General features: G+C 43.3%; 1 protein-coding gene across 3 annotated transcripts; it reads left to right on the forward strand.

Moving 5' to 3' along the window:
- On the forward strand, positions 1-22,990 carry LOC139406584 (RNA exonuclease 1 homolog). Of its 3 annotated transcripts, XR_011634005.1 has the most exons (17): positions 1-368; positions 2,956-4,853; positions 5,832-5,933; positions 6,027-6,225; positions 6,480-6,637; positions 6,726-6,863; positions 7,115-7,238; positions 7,441-7,566; positions 7,664-7,801; positions 7,913-8,026; positions 8,147-8,220; positions 8,659-8,769; positions 8,887-9,002; positions 9,094-9,232; positions 9,336-9,456; positions 15,631-15,880; positions 22,841-22,990. XR_011634005.1 is itself a non-coding variant. In XM_071149323.1 (16 exons), the coding sequence occupies exons 1-16, from the start codon at positions 182-184 to the stop codon at positions 15,717-15,719; spliced, it is 3,834 nt and encodes a 1,277-aa protein (XP_071005424.1). In that variant the 5' UTR covers positions 1-181; the 3' UTR covers positions 15,720-16,760. The 3 variants fall into 3 exon arrangements, 2 of the variants coding, with proteins under 2 accessions (XP_071005424.1, XP_071005426.1); XM_071149323.1 differs by lacking the exon at positions 22,841-22,990 and having other exon boundaries at positions 15,631-16,760; XM_071149325.1 differs by lacking the exons at positions 15,631-15,880; positions 22,841-22,990 and adding an exon at positions 14,392-14,555.
- The last annotated feature ends 2,810 nt before the right edge of the window (positions 22,991-25,800 follow it).

Raw genomic sequence — 25,800 nt, forward strand, 5'->3', positions numbered from 1 at the left:
GCGAGAGTTTCTTTGGCCATCCAACATGGCGTCGTAGGGATTCTGTTGTTGTTGTATTGCACGTAGTTATGTGAAGGAACCCAAGTGGATTCATCTCCATTTATTCAAACTAAACAACTAACTACTAGATTAAATAGTGTCGGTCTCGATTCGGCGGGTATGAGAGAGGTCTGGGAAGACTATGCTGAGATCCACCGGTTTCTTCCTTGGGATTGACTGCCCGTTTTACACGGATAGTTGCAACGTGAAAAGTGTCAAAGATGGGTGCAAAAGACCGTACTGTCACTTCAGACACAGCCAACAGAGACGGGCGGCTTATGGATCAAATGACATAAGAAAATCAAACGAGCTTTACTCCAAACAAAAGGGTGAGTTGCAATTCTATTATATTAATATTAAATGGATTACGTTAGCTAGCTAGCTAGCGAGTGTACATTATTATACAGTGGCGTCATAGTGTTTACCTTAGTTATATGTGAAAACATTGAGTTAGCTAAATTATTCCCTTACTGAAGGGTTGACAACACAATTGCAACTTGCACATTACATGTATCCTCTGAATCGGCTATACTGTGTAATTTCTTAGCTGCATTAACTAGTTATCTAGCTACTAGTTGCACGTAGTTAGCTAACTAACTAGAGTAAAGTCAAAGTGATAAACCGGGTTTTATTTATTTTTATTGAACTATTTATTTAACTAGGCAGGTCAGTTAATAAGAACAAATTCTTATTTACAATGACGGCCTACCAAAAGGCCCCCAGCGGGGACGGGGGCCTGGGATTAAACATATATATAATATAAATATAGGACAAAACACATCACAACGAGAGACAACACTGCATAAAGAGAGACCTAAGACATCAACATAGCATGGTAGCAACACAACATGGCAGCAGTACAAAACATGGTACAAACATTATTGGGCACAGGCAACAGCACAAAGGGCAAGAAGATAGAGACAACAATACATCACACAAAGCAGTCACAACTGTCAGTAAGAGTGTCCATGATTTGAGTCTTTGAATGAAGAGATTGAGATGAAGCTGTCCAGATTGAGTGTTTGTTGCAGTTCGTTCCAGTCGCTAGCTGCAGCAAACTGAAAAGAGGAGTGATCCAGGGATGTGTGCGCTTTGGGGACCTTTAACAGAATGTGACTGGCAGGACGGGTGTTGTATGTGGAGGATGAGGGCTGCAGTAAATATCTCAGAAAGGGGGAGTGAGGCCTAAGAGGATTTGATAAATAAGCACCCCACAGTAGGTCTTGCGACGGGTATACAGAGATGACCCGTTTACAGAGGAATATAGAGTGCAGTGATGTGTCCTATAAGGCGCATTGGTGGTAAATCTGATGGCCGAATGGTAAAGAACATCTAGCTGCTCAAGAGCCCCCTTACATGCCGTTCTATAAATGATGTCTCCGTAATCTAGCATGGGTAGGATGGTCATCTGAATCAGGGTTAGTTTGTCAGCTCGGGTGAAAGAGGAGCGATTACGATAGAGGAAACCAAGTCTAGATTGAACTTTAGCCTGCAGCTTTGATATGTGCTGAGAGAAGGACAGTGTACCGTCTAGCCACCCTCCCAAGTACTTGAATGATGTGACTACCTGAAGCTCTATACCCTCAGAGGTAGTAATCACACCTTTGGGAAGAGAGGCATTCTTCTTACCAAACCACATGACCATGTTCAGAACAAGAAAGCTTGTTGGACACTAAGAAATCTTTGTTGTAGAGCATTTAACACAATCCGGGGAGGGGCCAGCTGAGTATAAGACTGTATCATCTGCATATAAATGGATGAGAGAGCTTCCTAATACCTGAACTATGTTGTTGATATAAATTGAGAAGAGCGTGGGGCCTAGGATCGAGTCTTGGGGTACTCCCTTGGTGACAGGCAGTGGCTGAGACAGCAGCTTTTCTGACTATACACTGCACTCTTTGAGAGGGGTAGTTAGCAAACCAGCCCAAAGACCCCTCAGAGACACCAATACTCCTTAGCTGGCCCTCAAGAATGGAATGGTCTACTGTATCAAAAGCTTTGGACAAGTCAATAAAAAAACAGCACAACATTGCTTAGAATCAAGGGCAATGGTGACATCATTGAGGACCTTTAAGGTTGCAGTGACACATCCATAATCTTAGCGGAAACCAGATTGCATACCCGAGAGAATACTATAGACATCAAGAAAGCCAGTCAGTTGATTATCAACAAGTTTTTCCAACACTTTTGATAAACAGGGCAAAACAGAAATAGGCCTATAACAGTTAGGATCAGCTTGACCTCACCCTTTAAATAAAGGACGAACTGTTGCTGCCTTCCAAGCAATGGTAACCACCCCCGAAAGGAGAGAGAGGCTCGGCGATGACAGGGGCAGCAACCTTAAAGAAGAAAGGGTCTAAACCATCTGACCCAGATGTTTTTTTGGGGTCAAGTTTAAGGAGCTCCTTCAGCACCTCGGACTCAGTGACTGCCTGCAGGGAGAAACTTTGTAGCGGGGCAGGGGAAAAAGAGGGAGGAGCATCGGGGATAGTCGCATTAGAAGGGGTGGGAGATGAGGAAATGTTGGACGGGCAACGAGGCATGGCTAAGTCAAATAGGAATCCTGACTTAATTAAGTGGTGATTTAAAGAGCTCAGCCATGTGCTTCTTGTCAGTAACTACCACGTCCTCAACATTAAGGGATGCAGCTGTGTCTCTCTCTGAGGGGGACGTGTCTCTCTCTGACGGGGAGAGGGTAAGTGGTGTACGGATGTTAACCCTTTAGATTGGAATATTTCTGCGTCTCAAGTCAGGTTGGTTGACAACGGCATTTGAAACCTTATTTCACTCCAAGGCAGACCGACTAGAACGTATTCAATGGAACTATTACAGTACTGTAAAACTGTACATTATTCTTACAGTTGAAAATTATAGACAATTTGCTCATTCTAATCTGTATCTCATGGCTCTCTCCAGAGCAATGCGGCTATGACCCATTCAAACCAGAGGTAGTGAGACCTGAGGAGCAACAGGATGGGGAGCCTGCTGCTGCAACAGTGGACATGGGTGCCTTGGAGCTTGAGTTGGTCAATCGCGCCATCGAGGAGGTACGCAGTGAGGTGGAGCGGGAAAAGAAGAAACTCTCACAAATCGGGGATCAGGAATATGACCCTACCGACAGTTCCCCCAAAGTGGTTACTAAATGGCCAAAACCACTGGCCGTGACATCACACTTGGCATATGACCCAGGCAGTTATCAGATGACTACAACAGCTGATTACAACCCTACCCCTCGCTCCAGTAAGTACACCTTGGATTCCGACAGCAAAGACAACCATGCCAGCTCCATGGAATATGTGCCCACCTCAGTTACCAAAATAGCTGTGAAAAAGCCTGTTCCTCGAACACAAACTCCTCATCTACACTCTTTGCCTACTAGTCTTAAATACTCCACTATTGCATCCTGCTCCAAGAATAAGTACACAGTGGATCATTCTAAACCATCCACAGACATGGAATATGACCCTCTCTGCAACTATTCAGCAAAAATAGCTGGCAAGAATAAGAAACACCAGAGGACAGGAACTACTAAGGGTGAAGGAAAAAAGAGACCTCACCTGTCAGGGACAGGAAAGCAGTCAACAGATGAGGAATATGTGCCAACCATTAAGAAGCCTCGGCAGGTAATACCAGACCCACTGAAGTACACTGCCAGTTTCTCTGAGTCTGATGAAGAGAGCACTGGGACAGAGTATCGACCCACCTCTCTCAGCCGTCTGCAGAGGAGGAAAAGCAGCAGTGGGTCAGTGGAGGAAGCCTCAGGTCCAGGGAAAGGAGAGAGGACGGAAGGAGCCGTAGGTGGGCTGAAACAACAGAGGAGTCAGGAGTCTAAAAAGCAGCAGGACGCCGCACACTGGGAGTCAGAGGACTTGGAGAACCAGGAAATAGTAGCTAGGCAGAAAGACAAGCCAGAGACTGAAATAGTGGCAGGTAAAACCAGCCAAGTGAAGAGCAGCAAAGTAAAGAATGTGCATAAATCTGAAAAGGAGTCCAGTAAAAAGAGTGGTGGTGGTGCTGGTGGTGGTAGTAGTAGTAAAAAAGGAGCAGGTGATGGTGAGAAAATAAGTGATTCAAAGAAATCAAGCCACGAACCTGCAAAGAGAGACCGCAAGAATCAGGGAAATAAAGAAGAAAAAGGCAAGATAAAGGATACATCTATAGACAAAGGCAAGGAGGGAAAGGGAGAAAAGAGAAGTGATGGAAAGAGTAAGATTAGGACAGTTAAAGTTAAAGGGGAGTCAAGCAAGCTGGAGAATACGAGAGAAAAGGGAGGTGGGGATAGTACACTGCAGACTTCAGACAAGGGAAAGGACTCTAAGTTTAAAGAACACAAGAATGGTAAATATGACAGCAATGAAAGAGAAAATGATTCAAAGAAAGTAGGCAAAGGGAGTTCTAAAATTGGTAAAGACAAGGTGAAGAAAAGCAGCAGTAGCTCCTCTGATGGAAAAACAGGAAAGGTGAAACAAAGATCTCTGAGTCACGTAGATCTGTTTGGTGATGAGAGTGTAGAGGAGGAAAGTGAGGAGGATGAGGAAGAGGAGACAATTGTGAGGAAGTCAGCTGCTCCTTTCAAGAGGGGGAGTTTGACTAGGAGGAATGTCTCAGAGCTCACCCCCTCATCCTCAGAGGATGAAGATGTTGGTGCAGAAGATGACGGAGGCTATGGTGACATGGATGATTGTGGGGTGGACTACTCCAGTCTGCAGGTGGACATAGACTTTGACCTGGATGATGACCCAATGGAGGAGTGCTTACGGATCTTCAATGAATCCAAGGATGTGAAGACAGAGGACAAGGGAAGGCAAGCCAAGGTACCCATAGATTGCCATGTCCCATCATTGTTTCTTGTTTTGTATAATATTTCCTTGGTTTAGCATTCACTGCTGTTTATTCTGTTAGTTCAGGTCAGTAATGGTGTCATTATTTTAAGAATGGGACGGAATCTAATGTTTGTCTCCAATATCATACTGAACAAAAAAATAAATTCAGCGATTTTACTCCGTTACAGGAATCCGGCAATTTAATTAAATTCATTCATTCATCTCATGACTGGGCAAGGGCACAGCCATGGGTGGGCCTGTGAGGGCATAGGCCCATCCACTGAGTAGCCAGGCCCAGCCAATCAGAAGTTTTTCCCCACAAAAGGGCTTTATTAAAGACAGACATACTCCTCGGTTTCATCAGCTGTCTGGGGGGCTGGTCTCAGACGATCCAGCAGGTGAAGAAGCCGGATTTGGAGGTCCAGGGCTGGCGTGGTTACATGTGGTCTGCGGTTGTGAGGCCGGTTGGATGTACTGCCAAATTCTCTAAAACGACGTTGAAGTGGCTTTTGGTAGAGAAATGAACATCAAATTATCTGGGAACAGCTCTGGTGGATATTCCTGCAGTCAGCATGCCAATTGCGCACTCCCTCAAAATTTGACATATCTGTGGTTTTGTGACACACCTTCCCATTTTTAATGACTTTTATTGTCCCCAGCACAAGGTGCACCTGAGTAATGACCATGCTGTTTAATCAACTTCTTGATATGCCACACCTGTCAGGTGAATGGATTATCTTGGCAAAAGAGAAATGCTCAGTAACAGGGATGTTAACACATTTATGCACAAAATTTGAGAGGAATAAGCTTTTTGTGCATAAGGAAAATGTCTGGGATCTTTTATTTCAGCTCATGAAACTTGGGACCAGCACTTTACATGTTGCGTTTATATTTTTGTTCAGTATGTATTCGTAGAATATTGTATGAAATGTACTGTACTCAAGGTTCAAGGTTTCTCTCCCTTCCCAGCCCTCTAAAGATTCGGAGGATGAGGATTCCACAGAGAGCAATCAAACCACTCTTTTCCCCGGTCAGAGGAAAAGGGTTTCACATTTCTCAGCCAAAGGAAGTGTGAGTTTGTTCTCTGGTATTTACCTACCTCTCTATGGTAACTCAAGTAGCAAAAAGCCTTTCATTGATTACAAACTGGATTCTGTGTTTCAGACTGAGGCAACCCCGAAGCCTCCACCATACAGGAGACTGACTGCCCAGGAGATCTGTTACCAGCGTATGCAGATAGCACAGCAGCAGGCTGCCCAGCTGGCTGCAGCTGTGAAGACTGCCTCCACACCCAGCCCTTTCCCTGGGGAGAGGAAGAGAGTAGCCCACCGCCCCACGCCTTTACCATCCTCTTCCAAATCTGGTAGGAAAGCTTGTCCGTTCTTATTTATTTCTTATTGTCGAGAAGGAACCTGCAAGTCAGCATTTCGTTGGACGGTGTATATCATGTGTATCCTGTACATACGACTAATAGTAGTTTCAAGTTTTATCTTCCACACCATGTAGGTCATGTTACCTAACACAGTTTACATACATTACGATTGCACAAACAATATGAGACCAGAGAAGTGTAATTTAAGGTGTGTTGTTGAGAAGCCTTTCTGTATCTGACTGAAGGTCTTGCCGTGGCGAAGTCGGCGGGCAGCAGAGTGTTGTCGCCCACCAGTACCCTCCCAGCAGGTCTCTCTGTGAAGGCCCAAACATCAGCCGGCATCCTGTCAAAGACCACCACCACTATTGTACAGAAGAGGGTGGCACACACTCCCACAATGAAGGTAACGCCAGACATTTATATTATGCCACAATAACCCATAAAATGGATCTTAGCGTCCATTGTAATTGACATGATTTTTCTTTTCTCAGAGCTCTGCAATGAAGCGGCCAGTTATTCCCACCGCGTTTGGGGCCAAAGTTCCCACCAACGTCCGCCAGCGATACCTCAACACATTTATAGACGAGTGTATGAAGTTCTGCCCCTCTGAAGACTCGGCCTTCCAAATGGTATGTGAGACCACACAGGGTTGAACTGATTCATCATCAAATCGATCCATGTCTACAGTAAAGTATGTGTGCTCATAGCACAGCTAGTGGTATCCCATTTCAGAGAAGGGTGCATGAGTTATGTTTGTGAAATCTTTGATGTGGGTTCATTTGGTTTACTCGTACACATTTTTAGGTGCTTATTCATAGTGTGCCACTCTCTTTACTTGTATATATGGGTTGATGGTTGTAACAGCTGACGGTCTCTCTAGGCCCTGGAGGAGGAGAAGGTGGTGTATGACCGAAGCAGCAGTAAGAACATCTACCTCAACGTGGCAGTCAACTCCCTGAAGAAGCTACGCAGCAAGAGCAGCTCCCCCAACTCACTCGTTGCCAGTATGTCACTGATACATACAGTATCCATGTAGCAATTACAAACGGATGGTGTTTGGTGTAGTTGCAGTGCTCATGTTAGTCATTGCCATTTGGCACAGATCTAGGAGAAACATTTCCCCCCAAAATTCAATTTTTTTACCATTAGGTGAAAAACACCAAACTAACTGTATATCAGAGTCTTATCAGCTTGCTTGTCTTTCAGTGAAATCTGCAGTAGTGGGGAACAGGAAGTCCCAGTCCCATGAAGAAGTGCTGGGGGGACGCCTTGCTGCCAAGACCAGCTTCACGTTAAACAGGACGGGCAAGCAACAGGCAGAGAAACTCAGTGGTGAGTAGCTAGTCCTCGTCTGGTTGGAGCTGGTTTTACTGGCGGCAGAGGCAGTGGGGGTTTGTATCCTAGCTATGTGTTATCTGGTCTGCTGTAGGTGCTACTCTGTACCGGAAGCTGAGGGACTATCTGATGACAGAGGAACGGCTGCAGGAGCATGGATACCCTAGGCCACACCCTGAGCGCTCAGGTCGAGCCGTGGTCCACAATGTCCCAGAGAAGAACAACGTTGACCGTAAGTCTTTACAGAGCACCTACAAACCCTCCTCAGTCTGGGGGTGGATCCAATCCTTCTCAACCAGACACATAAAAAAATGTTCTTCCACTAATCTCTTCTCGTTCCAAGCGTTTGCCAAGGTGTGCTGTCGATGTGGGGCCGAGTATAAGATCAATGCCAACGGCAACTGTGTTCGCAAGGAGGAGTGTAATCACCACTGGGGCCGTCTGCGCAGACATAAAGGTCTGTTTTTTTCTGTCTAATAACTTGTACGTTGTTTTAATTTTTGCAAGATGTTAGGATTTGAATGTAGTTGCCCATTTTGGATGGAACTAGTAAGGGCTTCTATCCGTCTATGAATAGTGTCGGGAGGCTGGGAAACCAACTACAACTGCTGCTCAGGAACTGTGGGCTCTCCTGGTTGCTCCGTGTCTAAGGTAACACCACGCAGTTCCTCTGCATTGCATTTATGCAATCAGAACCCAGTAATAATGTGAATACTGAACTGTGGGCTCTCCTGGTTGCTCCATGTCTAAGGTAACACCACGCAGTTCCTCTGCATTGCATTTATACAATCAGAACCCAGTAATAATGTGAATACTGAACTGTGGGCTCTCCTGGTTGCTCCGTGTCTAAGGTAACACCACGCAGTTCCTCTGCATTGCATTTATGCAATCAGAACCCAGTAATAATGTGAATACTGAACTGTTATGGGAACAGAAGGGGGCAGTGTTGTCCATGGCACATCGTGACTGTGCTACTTCATTAGACCTGATGCCTCCTCAGAATCCCATCTCTGTGCTGATATTTAAGAATGAGTAAATTCCACCATTATTTTTAAAAGGTGGTCCACCTTGCGTCTTCTCTGTTCAAAGCAACATGTTCAGGACGGCCGCAAAGAGTCTTTGGGTGGCTACGTTCAGACCTTTGAGAAACAGCTGCCCCCGGATGGAAACTGTGGAGTCTATGCTCTGGACTGTGAGATGGTGAGCTGGCTGCTGCGCTGCTTTCCTTCAGGCACAATTAGCTGTTTGAGTGCTGAGAGTGGCTCTCAATACCCTATATAATGTGTCCTCTCTCTTTCTCTCACTCCTCTGTAACAGTGCTACACAAAGCAGGGTCTGGAGCTGACCAGGGTGACTGTTATCAACTCTGAGCTGAAAGTCATCTATGACACATTTGTTAAACCTGAAAGTAAAGTGGTAGACTACAACACACGGTAATGGATACAGAAGATTTTTGTTGGAGATATAGCTAGCATGCGCGCGCACACAAGGACAAAATAACAATGTTCATCATGTTTTGCACAGGTTTTCGGGTGTAACGGAGGAGGACCTGGAGAATGCCAGCATCACCCTGAGAGACGTGCAGGCGGTGATGCTCAACATGTTCAACGCTGAATCCATCCTCATAGGACACAGCCTGGAGAGTGACCTTTTTGCCCTCAAGGTAAACATACACACTCCCCTAATCTGATTGCCCTCTGGTCATTATGTGTGTGTGGTTGTGATGTGGCCCACTCACTCTGTACCTCTCTCTGCTGTCTTCATAGGTCATACACAGCACTGTAGTGGACACAGCGATTGTGTTCCCCCATCGCCTGGGCTTGCCCTACAAGCGGGCCCTAAGGAACCTCATGGCAGACCACCTCAAACGCATCATACAGGACAGCGGTGAGCAGCTAAAACCTCATTACCATGTTTATTATTGTTCCTATGATATACAGTTGAAGTCGGAAGTTTACATACACCTTACAACTCAGTTTTTCACCATTCTGACATTTAATCCTAGTAAAGATTCCCTTTTTTAGGTCACTTAGGATCACCACTTTATTTTAAGAATGTGAAATGTCAGAATAATAGTAGAGAGAATTATTTATTTCATCTTTTATTTCATCACAATCCCAGTGGGTCAGAAGTTTACATACACTCAATTAGTTTTTGGTAGCATTGCATTTTAAATGGTTTAACTTGGGTCAAACGTTTCGGGTAGCCTTCTACAAGCTTCCCACAATAAGTTAGGTGAATTTTGGCCCATTCCTCCTGACAGAACTGGCGTAACTGAGTCAGGTTTGTAGGCCTCCTTGCTCGCACACACTTTTTCAGTTCTGCCCACATTTTCTATGGGATTGAGGTCAGGGCTTTGTGATGGCCACTCCAATACCTTGACTTTGTTGTCCTTAAGCCATTTTGCCACAACTTTTGAAGTATGCTTGAAGTATGCTCCATTTGGAAGACCCATTTGCGACCAAGCTTTAACTTCCTGCCTGACTGATGTCTTGAGATGTTGCTTCAATATATCCACATACTTTTCTTTCCTCATGATGCCATCTATTTTGTGAAATGCACCAGTCCCTCCTGCAGCAAAGCACCCCCACAACATGATGCTGCCTCCCCCGTGCTTCACAGTTGGGATGTTGTTCTTCGGCTTGCAAGCCTCCCCTTTTTACTCCAAACATAACGATGGTCGTTATGGCCAAACATTTCTATTTTTGTTTCATCAGACCAGAGGACATTTCTTTGTTCCCCATGTGCAGTTGCAAACCGTAGTCTGGCTTTTTTAATGGCGGTTTTGTAGCAGTGGCTTCTTCCTTGCTGAGCGGACTTTCAGGTTATATCGATATATGACTTGTTTTACTGTGGATATAGATACTTTTGTACCTGTTTCCTCCAGCATCTTCACAAGGTCCTTTGCTGTTGTTCTGGGATTGATTTTCACTTTTCGCACCAAAGTACGTTCATCTCTAGGAGACAACGCGTCTCCTTGCTGAGCGGTATGACGGCTGCGTGGTCCCATGGTGTTTATACTTGCGTACTATTGAACGTACAGATGAACGTGGTACCTACAGGCGTTTGGAAATTGCTCCCAAGGATGAACCAGACTTGTGGAGGTCTACAAATTATTTTCTGAGGTCTTGGTTGATTTCATTTGATTTTCCCATGATGTCAAGCAAAAATGCACAGAGTTTGAAGGTAGGCCTTGAAATACATCCACAGGTACACCTCCAATTGACTCAAATTATGTAAATTAGCCCATCAGAAGCTTCTAAATCCATGACATAATTTTTTGGAATTTTCCAAGCTGTTTAACCTGTCTAGGACTGGCTAGCGGAACCCCTCACCAACAGCCAATTAAATTGCAGGGCGCCAAATCAACTCAACAGAAATCAACAGAAATCAAATTTCTCAAACATACAAGTATTAGGCACCATTTTTTAAAGATAAAATTCTCATTAATCCAGCCACAGTGTCTGATTTCAAAAATGCTTTACAGTGAAAGCTCCACAAACGATTATGTTAGGTCACCACCAACTCACAGAAAAACCCAGCCATTTTTCCAGCCAAAGAGAGGAGTCACAAAAATCATAAATAGAGATAAAAATTAATCACTAACCTTTGATGATCATCAGATGACACTCATAGGACTTCATGTTACACAACACATGTATTTTTTGTTCGGTAAAGTTCATATTTATATCCAAAAATCTAATTTTACATTGGCGTGTTAGGTTCGGTAGTTCCAAAACATGCAGTGATATTGCAGAGAGCCACATGAATTCACAGAAATACTTATAAATGTTGATGAAAATACAACTATTATACATGGAACTTTAGTAACACTTCTCCTTAATGCAACCGCTGTGTCAGATTTCAAAAAAACTTTACGGAAAAAGCATAATCTGAGAATGGCGCCCAAACCAGCCAGATGAATATCCGCCATGTCAACATTATTCATAAATAGCATTGTAAATATTCACTCACCTTTGATGATCTTCATCAGAACACACTCCCAGGAATCGCAGTTCCACAATAAATGCTTGTTTTGTTCGATAATGTCCATCATTTATGTCCATTTATGTTCAATAGCTTCTTTTGTTAGGGCGTTTGGTAAAAAAATCCAAAAGTGCGATCTGGTCCATTCGGACGAAACGTTCTAAAAGTTATTTTACAGGTCGAAGAAACTTGTCAAACTAAGTATAGAATCAATCTTTAGGATGGTTTTTATCATAAAAGTTCAAAATGTTCCAACCGGAGAATTCATTGTCTGTAGAAAAGCAATGGAACGCAGGTCACTCGTGAAAGCGCGTGACTGAGAACGAGGCTGTAGGCAGACCCCTTAGTCAAACAGCTCCCATCCCTTCACATGAGCAGCCTGAAATAACGTTCTAAAGACGGTTGACATCTAGTGGAAGCCTTAGGAAGTGCAAAATAACCCATATTCCACTGTGTATTCGATAGGGGCTGAGTTCAAAAACTACAAACCTCAGATTTCCGCTATTCATCCAAAAGTGAAAATGCTGCCCCCTATCCCAAACAAGTTAAATGCACAGTCAACTTGGTGTATGTAAACCTCTGACCCACTGGAATTGTGATACAGTAAATTTTAAGTGAAATAATCTGTCTGTAAACAATTGTTTGAAAAATTACTTGTGTCGTGCACAAAGTAGATGTCCTAACCGACTTGCCAAAACTATAGTTTGTTAAAAAGACATTTGTGGAGTGGTTGAAAAACTAGTTTTAATGACTCCAACCTAAGTGTATGTAAACTTGCGACTTCAACTGTATACTGGGAAATGTAAATAAAAAATACAAAAATATGTAAAGTGTTGGTTTCCGGAGCTGAAATAATACAGTGCCTTGCGAAAGTATTCGGCCCCCTTGAACTTTGCGAACTTTTGCCACATTTCAGGCTTCAAACATAAAGATATAAAACTGTATTTTTTTGTGAAGAATCAACAACAAGTGGGACACAATCATGAAGTGGAACGACATTTATTGGATATTTCTAACTTTTTTAACAAATCAAAAACTGAAAAATTGGGCGTGCAAAATTATTCAGCCCCTTTACTTTCAGTGCAGCAAACTCACTCCAGAAGTTCACTTAGGATATCTGAATGATCCAATGTTGACCTAAATGACTAATGATGATAAATACAATCCACCTGTATGTAATCAAGTCTCCGTATAATTGCACCTGCACTGTGATAGTCTCAGAGGTCCGTTAAAAGCGCAGAGAGCATCATGAAGAACAAGGAACACACCAGGCAGGTCCGCGATACTGTTGTGAAGAAGTTTAAAGCCGGATTTGGATACAAAAGATTTCCCAAGCTTTAAACATCCCAAGGAGCACTGTGCAAGCGATAATATTGAAATGGAAGGAGTATCAGACCACTGCAAATCTACCAAGACCTGGCCGTCCCTCTAAACTTTCAGCTCATACAAGGAGAAGACTGATCAGAGATGCAGCCAAGAGGCCCATGATCACTCTGGATGAACTGCAGAGATCTACAGCTGAGGTGGGAGACTCTGTCCATAGGACAACAATCAGTCGTATATTGCACAAATCTGGCCTTTATGGAAGAGTGGCAAGAAGAAAGCCATTTCTTAAAGATATCCATAAAAATGGTTGTTTAAAGTTTGCCACAAGCCACCTGGGAGACACACCAAACATGTGGAAGAAGGTGCTCTGGTCAGATCAAACCAAAATTGAACTTTTTGGCAACAATGCAAAACGTTATGTTTGGCGTAAAAGCAACACAGCTGAACACACCATCCCAACTGTCAAACATGGTGGTGGCAGCATCATGGTTTGGGCCTGCTTTTCTTCAGCAGGGACAGGGAAGATGGTTAAAATTGATGGGAAGATGGATGGAGCCAAATACAGGACCATTCTGGAAGAAAACCTGATGGAGTCTGCAAAAGACCTGAGACTGGGACGGAGATTTGTCTTCCAACAAGACAATGATCCAAAACATAAAGCAAAATCTACAATGGAATGGTTCAAAAATAAACATATCCAGGTGTTAGAATGGCCAAGTCAAAGTCCAGACCTGAATCCAATCGAGAATCTGTGGAAAGAACTGAAAACTGCTGTTCACAAATGCTCTCCATCCAACCTCACTGAGCTCGAGCTGTTTTGCAAGGAAGAATGGGAAAAAATGTCAGTCTCTCGATGTGCAAAACTGATAGAGACATACCCCAAGCGACTTACAGCTGTAATCGCAGCAAAAGGTGGCGCTACAAAGTATTAACTTAAGGGGGCTGAATAATTTTGCACGCCCAATTTTTCAGTTTTTGATTTGTTAAAAAAGTTTGAAATATCCAATAAATGTCGTTCCACTTCATGATTGTGTCCCACTTGTTGATTCTTCACAAAAAAATACAGTTTTATATCTTTATGTTTGAAGCCTGAAATGTGGCAAAAGGTCGCGAAGTTCAAGGGGGCCGAATACTTTCGCAAGGCACTGTAGATCCCAGAAATGTTCCATATGCACAAAAATCCTATTTCTCTCAAATGTTGTGCACAAATTTGTTTACATCCCTGATAGTGGGCATTTCTCCTTGGCCAAGATAATCCATCCACCTGAGAGGTGTGGCATATCAAGAAGCTGATTAAACAGCATGATCATTACACAGGTGCACCTTGTGCTAGAGACAATAAAGGCCACTCTAAAATGCGCTGTTTTGTCACACAGCACAATGCCACAGATGTCTCAAGTTGAGGGAGAGTGTGATTGGCATGCTGACTGAAGGAATGTCCACCAGAGCTGTTGCCAGGATATTGAATGTTAATTTCTCTTTCATAAACTGCCTCCAATGTCGTTTTAGAGATTTTGGCAAGTATTTTCTAACCGGCCTCACAACCGCAGACCACGTGTAACCAGCCCAGGACATCCACATCCGGCTTCTTCACCTGCAGGATCGTCTGAGACCAGCGACCCGGACAGTTTGCGCAACTGAAGAATTTCTGCACAAACTGTCAGAAACAGTCTCAGGGGAGCTCATCTGTGTGCTCGTCGTCCTCACCAGGGTTGTTACAGACTTCAGTGGGCAATTTCTCACCTTCAATGGCCACTGACGCTGGAGATATGTGCTCTTCACGGATGAATCCCGGTTTCAACTATACCGAGCAGATAGCAGACAGCGTGTGAGCAAGCAGTTTGCTGATGTGAACAGAGTTCCCCGTGGTATGGGCAGGCATAAGCTATGAACAATGAACACAATTGCATTTTATTGATGTAAATTTAAATGCACAGAGATACCGTGACGAGATCCTGAGGCCCATTGTCATGCCATTCATCCACCACCACCACCTCATGTTTCAGCATGATAATGCACGGCCCCATGTTGCAAGGATCTGTACACAATTCCTGGAAGCTTAAAATGTCCCAGTTCTTCCATGGCCTGCATACTCACCAGACATGTCACCCATTGAGCACGTTTGGGATGTTCTGGATCGATGTGTACGACAGCGTATTCCCACCAATATCCAGAAACTTCACACAGACATTGAAGAGGAGTGGGACAACATTCACAGGCCACAATCAACAGCCTGATCAACTCTATGGGAAGGAGATGTGTCGCACTGCATGAGGCAGATGGTGGTCACACCAGATACTGACTGGTTTTCTGATCCATGCCCCTACTTTTTTGGTACATTTTCTGTGACCCACCGATGCATATCTGTATTTCCAGTCGGTCATATTGAAATCCATAGATTAGGGCCTAATGAATTTACAGTATTTCAATTGACTGATTTCCTTTATATGAACTGTAACTCAGTAAAATCTTTGAGATGGTTGCTTTCCTATTTTTGATCACATGTCAACAAATCCTTAGTAGGCCATTTCCCTCTCTCTGGTTTCAGTTGAAGGTCATGTGGGCCATTTCACTCTCTCTGGTTTCAGTTGAAGGTCATGTGGGCCATTTCCCTCTCTCTGGTTTCAGTTGAAGGTCATGTGGGCCATTTCCCTCTCTCTGGTTTCAGTTGAAGGTCATGTGGGCCATTTCCCTCTCTCTGGTTTCAGTTGAAGGTCATGTGGGCCATTTCCCTCTCTCTGGTTTCAGTTGAAGGTCATGACTCCAGTGAGGATGCCTGCGCCTGCATGGAGCTTATGATGTGGAAGATCCGAGAAGACGCCAAGGTGAAGAGGTGACCTCTGCCTTCTCTTCACCGCCCACCTCCCCTCTAACCGGACTGCTGCAGACAGACAGGGAGGGAGAGAGGCGGGGTGCTGGAGGCCCGGAGAAAGAACTGTCAGTCTGAGAAGCCATCAGCCCAGCACTTGACAAGAAAGAAGTAGCAGGAACGCTTCAGGTATTCCAAAACAGCCACAGCACATGTGTTCCACTGACTGGGATAGGACCTTGACAGAGGGTGAGAATAGGCTCCTCTGCAGAGATCTGCACAGACAGCCAAATCACTACGTTGCCTGGACAGGTGGGCCAAAGTGAACAGGTGCTGCTCCGGCCTTGTTGGAATACAGCAGAGCCAGAGCCCTCGCTGGAGCAAGCAGGGAAAGAGCAGAAATCAGCAGTGTTTTAATTTACTGTTTAGGCATTTCATTTATAAGATCCATGATCATGACTGTCACCAGTTTTTGTTGGTATCTATTCTTCTCCTCCCGCCATCTATTTCTGAAAGACGGGAGGGTGGGGGGGGGTTACATCGATGGCTTCCATCAAATATAACCTTTCTATCAAATGAAAATGACAGACTTGTCAGGGCATTGGACTTGTTCACATTGTTAGGGTGAAAATGCTATTGCTGCCGAGCTGCATTCTTGGCCCAACTTGCACTCTGTTCTCACGTTACATTAAATGTGGTCAGTCTCTTAGTATTTTGGTGGCTCTCAAACTTGATTCATCATGACGGACTTGGTCAGAACCCAAACCAGAAATATGAATGTCTAAAATTGTCCTGGAGTGGTTAATTAGAAATATTGTGTTGAATAGCTTGACCATGAGCTTCACCATCTCTGTTCTGTACACGGCATTAAAGTAACTTAGTTTCTATCTTTGCCTGTGCCCACATTATGCAGCAATTTAGTTATTCAATGTAGACCGATATGAAACCGTTTATATTAAATAACGCCTATAATTTTTTTTATATGGTATAACATATACTGGTAGAAAAAACTTCTGCTGTAAATTGTTTTCTTTTGTATTATCTTTTTCTATTAAAAAGATTGAAAAGATCTGGTTTACTTAATAATTTCAAAGTAAAGTTTCTGCCCATGTCAAAGCAGGATAAACATAACATCACTAACAAGAAGTGCCTTCTTCACTGAGTATACAAAACATTATGAACACCACTGACCAGGTGAAAGATCCCTTATTGATGTCACCTGTTAAATTCACTTCAATCAGTGTAGCTGAAGGGGAGGAGACAGGTTAAATAAGTATTTTTAAGCATTGAGACATGGGGTATGTATGTGTGCAGTTCAGAGGGTGAATGGACATGACAAGACTTAAGTTCCAAACACTGGTTTGTGTCAATAACTGCAACGCTGCTGGGTTTTTCATGCTCAACAGTTTCCCGTGTGTATCAAGAATGGTCCACCACCCGAAGGACATCCAGCCAACTTGACACGACTGTGGGAGGCATTGTAGTCTACATGGTACATGGGCCAGCATCCCTGTGGAACGCTTTCGACACCTTATAGAGTCCATGCCCCAACGAATTGAGGCTGTTCTGAGGGCAAAAGGGAGGTGAAGGGGGGCTCAATATTAGTAAGGTGTCCTTAAAGTTTTGTACACAGTGTGTAATGTATAGTTTTCCAAATGTAGGTTAAGGTTTATTTATGTTAGTGCATATCATGTGTGTTTATAGTACATTACATTATTGCTATTGCAGCTGTCATATCTCTCTACCCTGTGTGTACTCTGACGGAAGGTGCGTTGGTATTGTCTCCTTTTCTTCGCAGATGTGTTAGGGATACAAAACGGGACAGAAATGCTAAGTGGAGAGGCCCATTCTTTATTTTTCACCAGGCTCCACAATTTTGCCTCTTGAGCTCCTCCCGTCACATGTCACCATGCATTTCCCCAACTGAGGCCAGAGATCTCTTGACCCCAGGTATTAAAGACCTAGTTAGCACAGATCAATAACCACACAGTATTCTACTGACAGGGAGGGGGGATACCTAGTGTTTGAATGCAGCAGAGATTTGAGCATGTGGGGAGAAGCATCTCTAAGAGCGTCTAGAGCTCTTCATTATCAAAATCGATCAGTGTGCTCCCTCTGTTCACCTTTGACTGCTGGGGGTCGGTAGGGGCCAGGGTTGGTGCTGGCTCTGTGCAGGCGGGAGCACTCACGCTTACCCCATGCTGGGAGAAGTCTGGTTTATCCCTCAAAACACTGAACAGAAGTTACCCACTAACCACATCCCTATCAAACTTATTGAGATAATTTGTTTCATGACCTTTGAATTCTTTTGAACTTTTTCTACTTTGGTTAGGTTCCTTAAAAGTATATCGTTAACTTATTATTGTATGATCCCAGTTGTACTGTGTATCAATGACATATTGTGACAGGACAGCATAGTGTTTGATGCTTAGGACTGAAAAGTGCTCAACCTTTCCTGAATAAACATTTCATATTGACCTGAAAGCTAACCAGTTATTTTTTTCATGCGTTGAAATGTAAAGGATTTTCTGCTTGCAATTTGACTAAGGCCTTTGTTTTGACTTTTGGATTATGGCCCATAATAGGCGAGTCCATTTGAAAGATCATCTGTGTGTGCTCTCTTTGGTCCTCGCCAGCCTCTACCCGGCCCTCCGCTGCTTCCCTTGACCCCCCAGGCGGGCCTAGCAGCCGCCTGTCCCTCTCACTGTCATTAACTCAGACTCATGCTGCCCAATTAAGTGACTGATCTTTACTCAGTTTCTCGTATTGATCTGCCAGAGGAGCTGCCTGTGGCAAATCTCCCCGGGGGTTGGGTGGAGATCATATGAAGTTAATACCTCTAGGCCTCATAAGAATGGAATTACTAATGCCCAGTTAACCAAAATCAATGAGTTTCAGAGATCCCAATGCTCCACTTCAGATCTATTAGATGAGCTTGATAGATTGGTTTGAGGCTGGTTGGACGATTTCAATGGCTGATAGTTATGAGAGCAACTGGTAGGGATGAGTTAAACATTTTTCAAATTATATTAATATATGCTGTTCAGGTTCTATGTCCTTAGCATTCAGTATTACGCAATGTGTTTTATTCTATTTTTTTATTCTAAAGCAGTTATTCAATGGTAAAGGGACAACACCGATACCCCTATAGCTCCTATTTATTATTTGTGTGTCATAGCTAGTGTCAGGGCTCACGCGTGATCCTGGCACACACTGGGGCTTAAGAAGAGCTACTGACCTGCCGCTCGCTATCCCTGTCCCCTATGGGTGAAAGGGCAGCTGGCCCCATCGATTTCCCCCAATGAAGAAGTCTTCAGCCCCTTACCCGCTTTCTTCTGGTCCCAATGTCCCAGTCCTGGGACTGGGCAGGCCTGAAGGCCTCTAATGTGTTAGCGTGCCGATCGATCCAGTTGGTGTCCAAGGGGCCTCTCCTTTGAGATGCTCTCCCACTGTTAACTGACAACTACAAAGCTCCTGTCTTGATAGCCACTTGTCGATACAAATTTCCACTATTGATAAGTAATTAAAGAGAGAGGTGCTTTAGGGGTTGTTCCTCGGACTGCTGCTCTCAAACGGAAACATCTGCTCAACCGGAGACATTAACAAAAACACTTTTAGAATACAAAACCAGCCCCCCTCTGACCTCTCCAGGCTCCCCTGTAGTTTTTTTTGTACCAATCTGAATATTATTAAAACAACATTCAGTGGATGGGCAGGATGGAACACATTGGAGAAACTGGTAGCTTTTTGTTCTTCAAACTGTTCCTACTCCAAAGTGATTGATAGTGGGAGTATGAACTTGCCATTTCTTGTTTCATTCATAGCATTAGAATTTTAGCTTTTACCAAACAATCATTTCTTGTGATCTATTACACACAATTTTGCTGTCAGGATTGCTTTCTCCTTGTGCAACATACCATGCAACAGGAAAATGTTTTCATGTTTTGTCCGTGATTATATTTTTCACCTTTCCAACAGTATTTTTATTTTACATAGGCCCGATAATACGCCTACTGCAGTTAGACCTACATGCTCCTAGCTGCTTGATGGTGAAACCATTGTGACGTGACTAACTAAGGATAACCTTTGTCTTTTAGTTCCAGTAATCCGTGCATGTGTAAGTGGATCCACTAGGAAGAGGATAACTCCCTTAAGATCTTTTAAACACTTCTGGAGGGACTGCAAGCCAGTAACTTATTTTTGCCTCTGTTCTCACAGTAATCCAGGTTATTTGGAGAAATGATATTCTCAACTGTGTTGAAAAGACATGGCATGTGAATCATAATGCCTGCTGATAGATCCAGTTTCAAATTATGAATTTTGAGACATTGCTTACAAACAGACACCCCTCATTGGACATCCGTACTGTGTATTCTTCCAGTTCTATCACCTACTACTTAATGGAGGTGTCTGGGGTTTAAAACAAACAGAGCAATCAGTGAGGAGCCCTTTGGATGACTTGGAACAGTGGGAGAAATCAGTAAGGACATCCCTTATTTAGATTGGAACCCAGTTCTGTGGGGATGGGGAGGAGGTGTGCCTTTTGGAGGAGAAGGTTTCCAGGAGGGCAGTGGGTTGGGGTGGTGGCTATGGGGAGGGGGTTGCACACAACCAGAGTCTTTGTGTCTTTAATCCCCCCAGCCAACACAGCTTTGGCCAGGTTTCATCATGAAAGTGCCATGAAATAACTACTTTTTTTTCTTAGCAGTAAATCTCCCCTAATCCTGCGGGCTGAGGAGACAAAGGCCTCTGGGACCTAATCCTGGACCTTTTAGTGAGGTTCTGGGTCTGGCCTCTTCTAAATTTCTTATTTTTATCAGACACTTATATAGCTTGACAGCCAAGAACAGCGGGAAAAAAGCTAAGAAAACATATATCCACATATTTTAGGACTCTAAATGTATGAACAAGTACTGTACAAGTAGGAACAAAAATGTTCCCTTTTATGCCAAATGTTCAGTTCCTATTGGGCAAAACAACTACAAAAAATATCATGTATCCGACAAGTGTTGAACGAGTTTGTAGTCACTAGCTTGATAAAGTCATTATTCAAATGGGGGACTAGATACATGAAGTGCTTTCATTTCTAAACATAAAACAAATATATTAAAATATACGCTCAAAATAAAAGGTATACTGTCACCTAATATTAAACATTTGATCTCAAATCCAAAATGCTGGAGTATAGAGCCAAATTAAAAAATGTAGCTTCACTGTACAAATACACACACAATAACATCTGCTAATCACGTCTATGTGACCAGTAACATTTGATTTGACCTTTTAGTCATGGTATTATGCAATTAAACTCCTACAGAAATAGCTGAATCGAGGGCAAAAAATAAAACATCTTAATTTATCGCCGGCCAGACTTTTTCCTTGAGGTTCAGAGTAAAAGGGAAGAATGAACGTTTCAGTAACAAATTGAAGATGAGAACACAGAGGGCTGTTAAAAACATTGAGGTGGCTGCTTTTCGCTCCAGTTGTGGTAATGGCCCCTCTCCTGACTGTATGGCTGGTGTACTTGGTGTGTGTTTTACCCTGACTCTGGGACACAACTGATACTCGTGGGAAGCATAATCTGTCACTGAATGCTTAGCCTTTCCACCCTTCGCACCTCTGCTAAGGCCTTAGTGGAATTTACATGTCTAAACCCTTCAGCCTAAAGCTAGAGCTGGGTTATTGGAGATGATCTTATTGGAGAGTGTTACAATTTGAAATATGTCAATGCACAGGTGTGCCAGGACTTTGGGGTGAGGAGAAATACATTTTGTTAGATGGTCTGTGATATCCATACTAGTAATTGGGTTTTCATATTTTCATTCCACAAGATACAGATTTCATTGCACCAGTAGTAACATTTGGATATCTTATTTCTATTCCGATACATATTTAATTCCAACATACTACTTTATATGACAATATATTGTACACACCCTTGGTTTAGAGCATGATTTAGTCATGGACACTGAAGTTCTGAAAGTTTCTCAGGGTGTGCAGTACAGCAGCCTACTTTCACAAAGTGTAATGTCATGTTTACTGCATTTGTGAAAAAAAGTTGAGTTTAATTCAAGTGTTACTGAAAAACACACTCCACCTAACCGATTTGCAAATTAGGAAAAACCATTTGCATGTTGTGTGTTATCATTATTTTCCTTATTTTGGTGGGATAATAGTTCTCTTTGAGGAGATTTTGAATCTGGCTCAGTAGAACCTTAGGAAATTGGTCTCAATGGCCAATGTCCAAATTGTATTTCACAGGCTGACAGTTTATGGGCAAAATATGTAGCCTGTTAGCAAAACAAACTGCAAAGCAAACCCATTCCAATTGGAGATTGACAAAGCAGGGAATTTAGGAGAAAGGAGGCTGAGAACAGGGAACAATCAACGGCTGTTATTTTAATCTGGCCTGCCACTGAGATTAGCAGACCACATTGTTTTAATTGTTTTAACAGGAGCGAATGAAACGCTCGTTTATTGAGGGGGGATCCTTTGCGTAAATCTCCCCAAATTCAATAGTTTAAAAAACTTGAGCCATTGGACCCCCTCTTTTCCCTCATCCCACCTAATCCAGGGTAATACCTTTCTTTCTATTGGTTAACGGTCGAGGGGAGCTGGAGTAAATGGTTCTTTAAAAAGTCGTGGGTGAGAATGGTCTTCAGATAATTAGATCCATGCCACGACAAAGGGTAGCGGCGTACGAGGATAAGGCCTGCATTTCAAACTATTGGACTGTATAGGTGGACTTCTAAAAGCTCACGAGAATAGGTTAATTTCTGCTGTTTTGTGTGCTTCTCAGGTAAAAGAAAAAAGACTGCAGATATTATACTTAAAAAAAAAAAATCTGATCTTTGTTTTGAAATTTGTTTTCTGGATGTTGGTAGCCTACTGAAGTAAATTGGCAATGGTTTCTGCGTAAAGAATAATAACTTTCAATTACTTTTAATGATCAAGAAAGTTGCTTATGTTTACCATTTGTTCTGTTTTTATTTAAGTGATTTCAGACTAGCCTAAATCCAAATTGCACAGTGTAAGCGTCCTACATAAATTGTACAGTAAGCTATAGGCTATATACTTCTTTCCATTGTATGCCTAGTTAGAATGGTGTACGGCACATATAACTTAAACAGTTTTACCCTATGGATTTAGGTCCGCTATGAATGCCTTAAATTTCTGCGGGGGATCCGACAGTGGCAACGGAGTCTATCCTCTGCACAGCGTCAACTCCGTCTTTTTCGACCTCCACCACCAGATGGCAGACCAGTACCCGGTTTATCCATCAATCAATCCCTCCTCGGTCCACACGTTCTCTGTTGCTGAAAGACTTGCAGGTATTTAGAGTAGACTACTGTCATTTATGACTGTGTCTATAATCGATGCATGCAATCAAACAAGTGTTCTTGTTATAATTTTAGGGCTCCCGTGTAGCGCAGCGGTCTAAGGCACTGCAGCTCAGTGCTAGAGGCGTCACTACAGACACCCTGGTTCAAATCCAGGCTGTATCACAATCGGCATACAGTGCGCAGCCCAATGGGAGTCCCATAGGGCTACGCACAATTGGCCCAGCGTCGTCGAGGGTTTGGCCAGTGTAGTCCGTCATTGTAAATAAGAATGTGTTCTTGACTGACTTGCCTAGTTAAATAAAGTTTATATTTTAAAAATCACAACATTTAAAATAAAATAATTTGTCATTCAAAACATTGCAGCTGAACTGGCATTCTATTGTCAAAAGACCTGTTTCCCACCTGAAAAAGTTGTTGAAATTGATAATTGTCATGCTGGTATTTTCAGTGTAGCCTGATATCTCCCATCCCTCCGACTGTTTCACCACCTCTAATCTTGTTGTGGCTTGTCTTCTGTCCCCACAGAGTTGATACTGGAGGCCCGTTATGGGAACCAGCAGAAGCAGCGTCGGAGCCGCACAGCCTTCACTGTGTCTCAGTTACAGGCTCTAGAGAAAGCCTTCCAGCAGACCCAGTACCCTGATGTAGGTATGAGAGAGAGACTGGCTGTCTGCACCAATCTGCCTGAGGCTCGCATTCAGGTCAGTAAAGGTCGCTCTTCGAAGAGGACCAGCCTGTGCATGCTTTCATTCATAATATTTATTTGAACTGCTGCTTTTAGGAACTTTATTCTTGTGATATATATAGACACGTCAACCCTTCACCACATCAACCCTTCACCAATAACAAAATAATATGCTCCTCCAGGTGTGGTTTAAGAACAAAAGAGCAAAGTTCCGTAAGGGACAGAGATGCTCCCCTCTTCCCAGAGAGCAAAGCCTGGAGGAACCATATCAAACCAAGGCAGGAGGGGAAGAGAGGAGTACCAAGGATTCAAAAACACAAAGTGAAATAGCTCCTCTCTGGGAAGTCAGTGATGCTCCTACAATGGTGTCTCCAGGACAAGAAATGGTATCTCAGAACCACTCAAGATTACATTCTCCTCCCGTTTTTCCCTTTGTGGGTGGAGAACGGTACCACCTTCCACATCATCAGGCTTTAGGGATGCTGTCAGCTGGCCTACATTTCACCCCCACATTCTGGCCCATTCTACAGCAACACAGCCCGGCTATAGGAGTTGTCCCACCGGTTGGTAAAAACTGCAGCCTTTCCCTTCAGACTTCCTGTCCCAGTAAAGCTGTACCCACCCCCAACCTGGGTCTATAACTGCACTACCAACAACAACAACTTCTCTTCAGTGTGTGTTGGCAAAAAGGGACTCAAAGGAGGAAATCGTACACTGCTGCACTGGTGTCAACATGAACACAGATAAACTACTGATTTTATACTTTGACTCTGTACAACTTTGTGAGTACAAGGAGCCTTTGCTAATTGTCCTGGTAGAGTGCATCTGACAAGTGAATATGTCTGTAGATAAGTTTGATTAAGAAACACTCAAAAGGGCTAGTATGCTGTGTTGTTGTGAGCATTTGGGATTGCAACCTGGAGTGGATTGGTACATGCTTCATTTGCATAAAGATGCTACTTTCAGTTTTTTCTCACTTATCACAAGCACTTAGGAGAATAGAGAATTGTGATGTGGTTTGGGGCACTTTTCTTTTCACTTTTCAAATTGAATATCCATTTGTTCAAGACAATTTCCTGTAATGTCTCACAGTAGGAATCTTTATTCCTATCCTATGTTCATTTTATGGTTATACACAACAAAACCATAATTCAACTGTATGTGAATTTTAAAATGTATTATGAATAAAATGATTTTGAATGTCTTTTTAGTTTACATTTGTTTATTCTGCATATAGGCAGTTCCCTGGTAACAGAATAATGCTGAAATTGCAGTGTTGCTTCCGTCCCTCTCCACTCCCCTACCTGCGCTCGAACCAGGGACCCTCTGCACTCATCAACAACTGCCTCCCATGAAGCATCGTTACCCACCGCTCCACAAAAACCACAGCCCTTACAGAGCAAGAGAAACAACTACTTCAGTGACGTCAACGATTGAAACGCTGTTAGCTCGCACACTGATATCTAGCTATCCATTTCACACCGGTCACACTAAGACGCATATGTATAAAACATTTCAACAACGTAGCTCAGGCAGTAGGATCTATTTATATGCAGATGATCCAGTTTAATACTCTTGCTGGCTGCTCCCTGGATTTTGTGTTAAATGCTCTACAACAAAGTTTTCTTAGTGTCCAACAAGTTTTCTCTGCCTTAACCTTGTTCTGAACACCTCCAAAACAAAGGTCATGTGGTTTGGTAAGAAGAGTGCCCCTCTCCCCACAGGTGTGATTACTACCTCTGAGCGTTTAGAGCTTGAGGTAGTCACCACATACAAGTACTTGGGAGGGTGGCTAGACGGTACACTGTCCTTCTCTCAGCACATACCAAAGCTGCAGGCTAAAGTTAAATCTAGACTTGGTTTCCTCTATCGTATTCGCTCCTCTTTCACCCCAGCTGCCAAAATAACCCTGATTCAGATGACCATCCTACCCATGCTAGATTACGGAGACATAATTTATAGAACGGCAGGTAAGGGTGCTCTTGAGCAGCTAGATGTTCTTTACCATTCGGCCATCAGATTTGCCACCAATGCTCCTTATAGGACACATCACTGCACTATATTCCTCTGTAAACGGGTAA

Source organism: Oncorhynchus clarkii, chromosome 4 (genome assembly GCF_045791955.1).
Source record: "Oncorhynchus clarkii lewisi isolate Uvic-CL-2024 chromosome 4, UVic_Ocla_1.0, whole genome shotgun sequence".
NCBI lineage: Eukaryota > Metazoa > Chordata > Actinopteri > Salmoniformes > Salmonidae > Oncorhynchus > Oncorhynchus clarkii.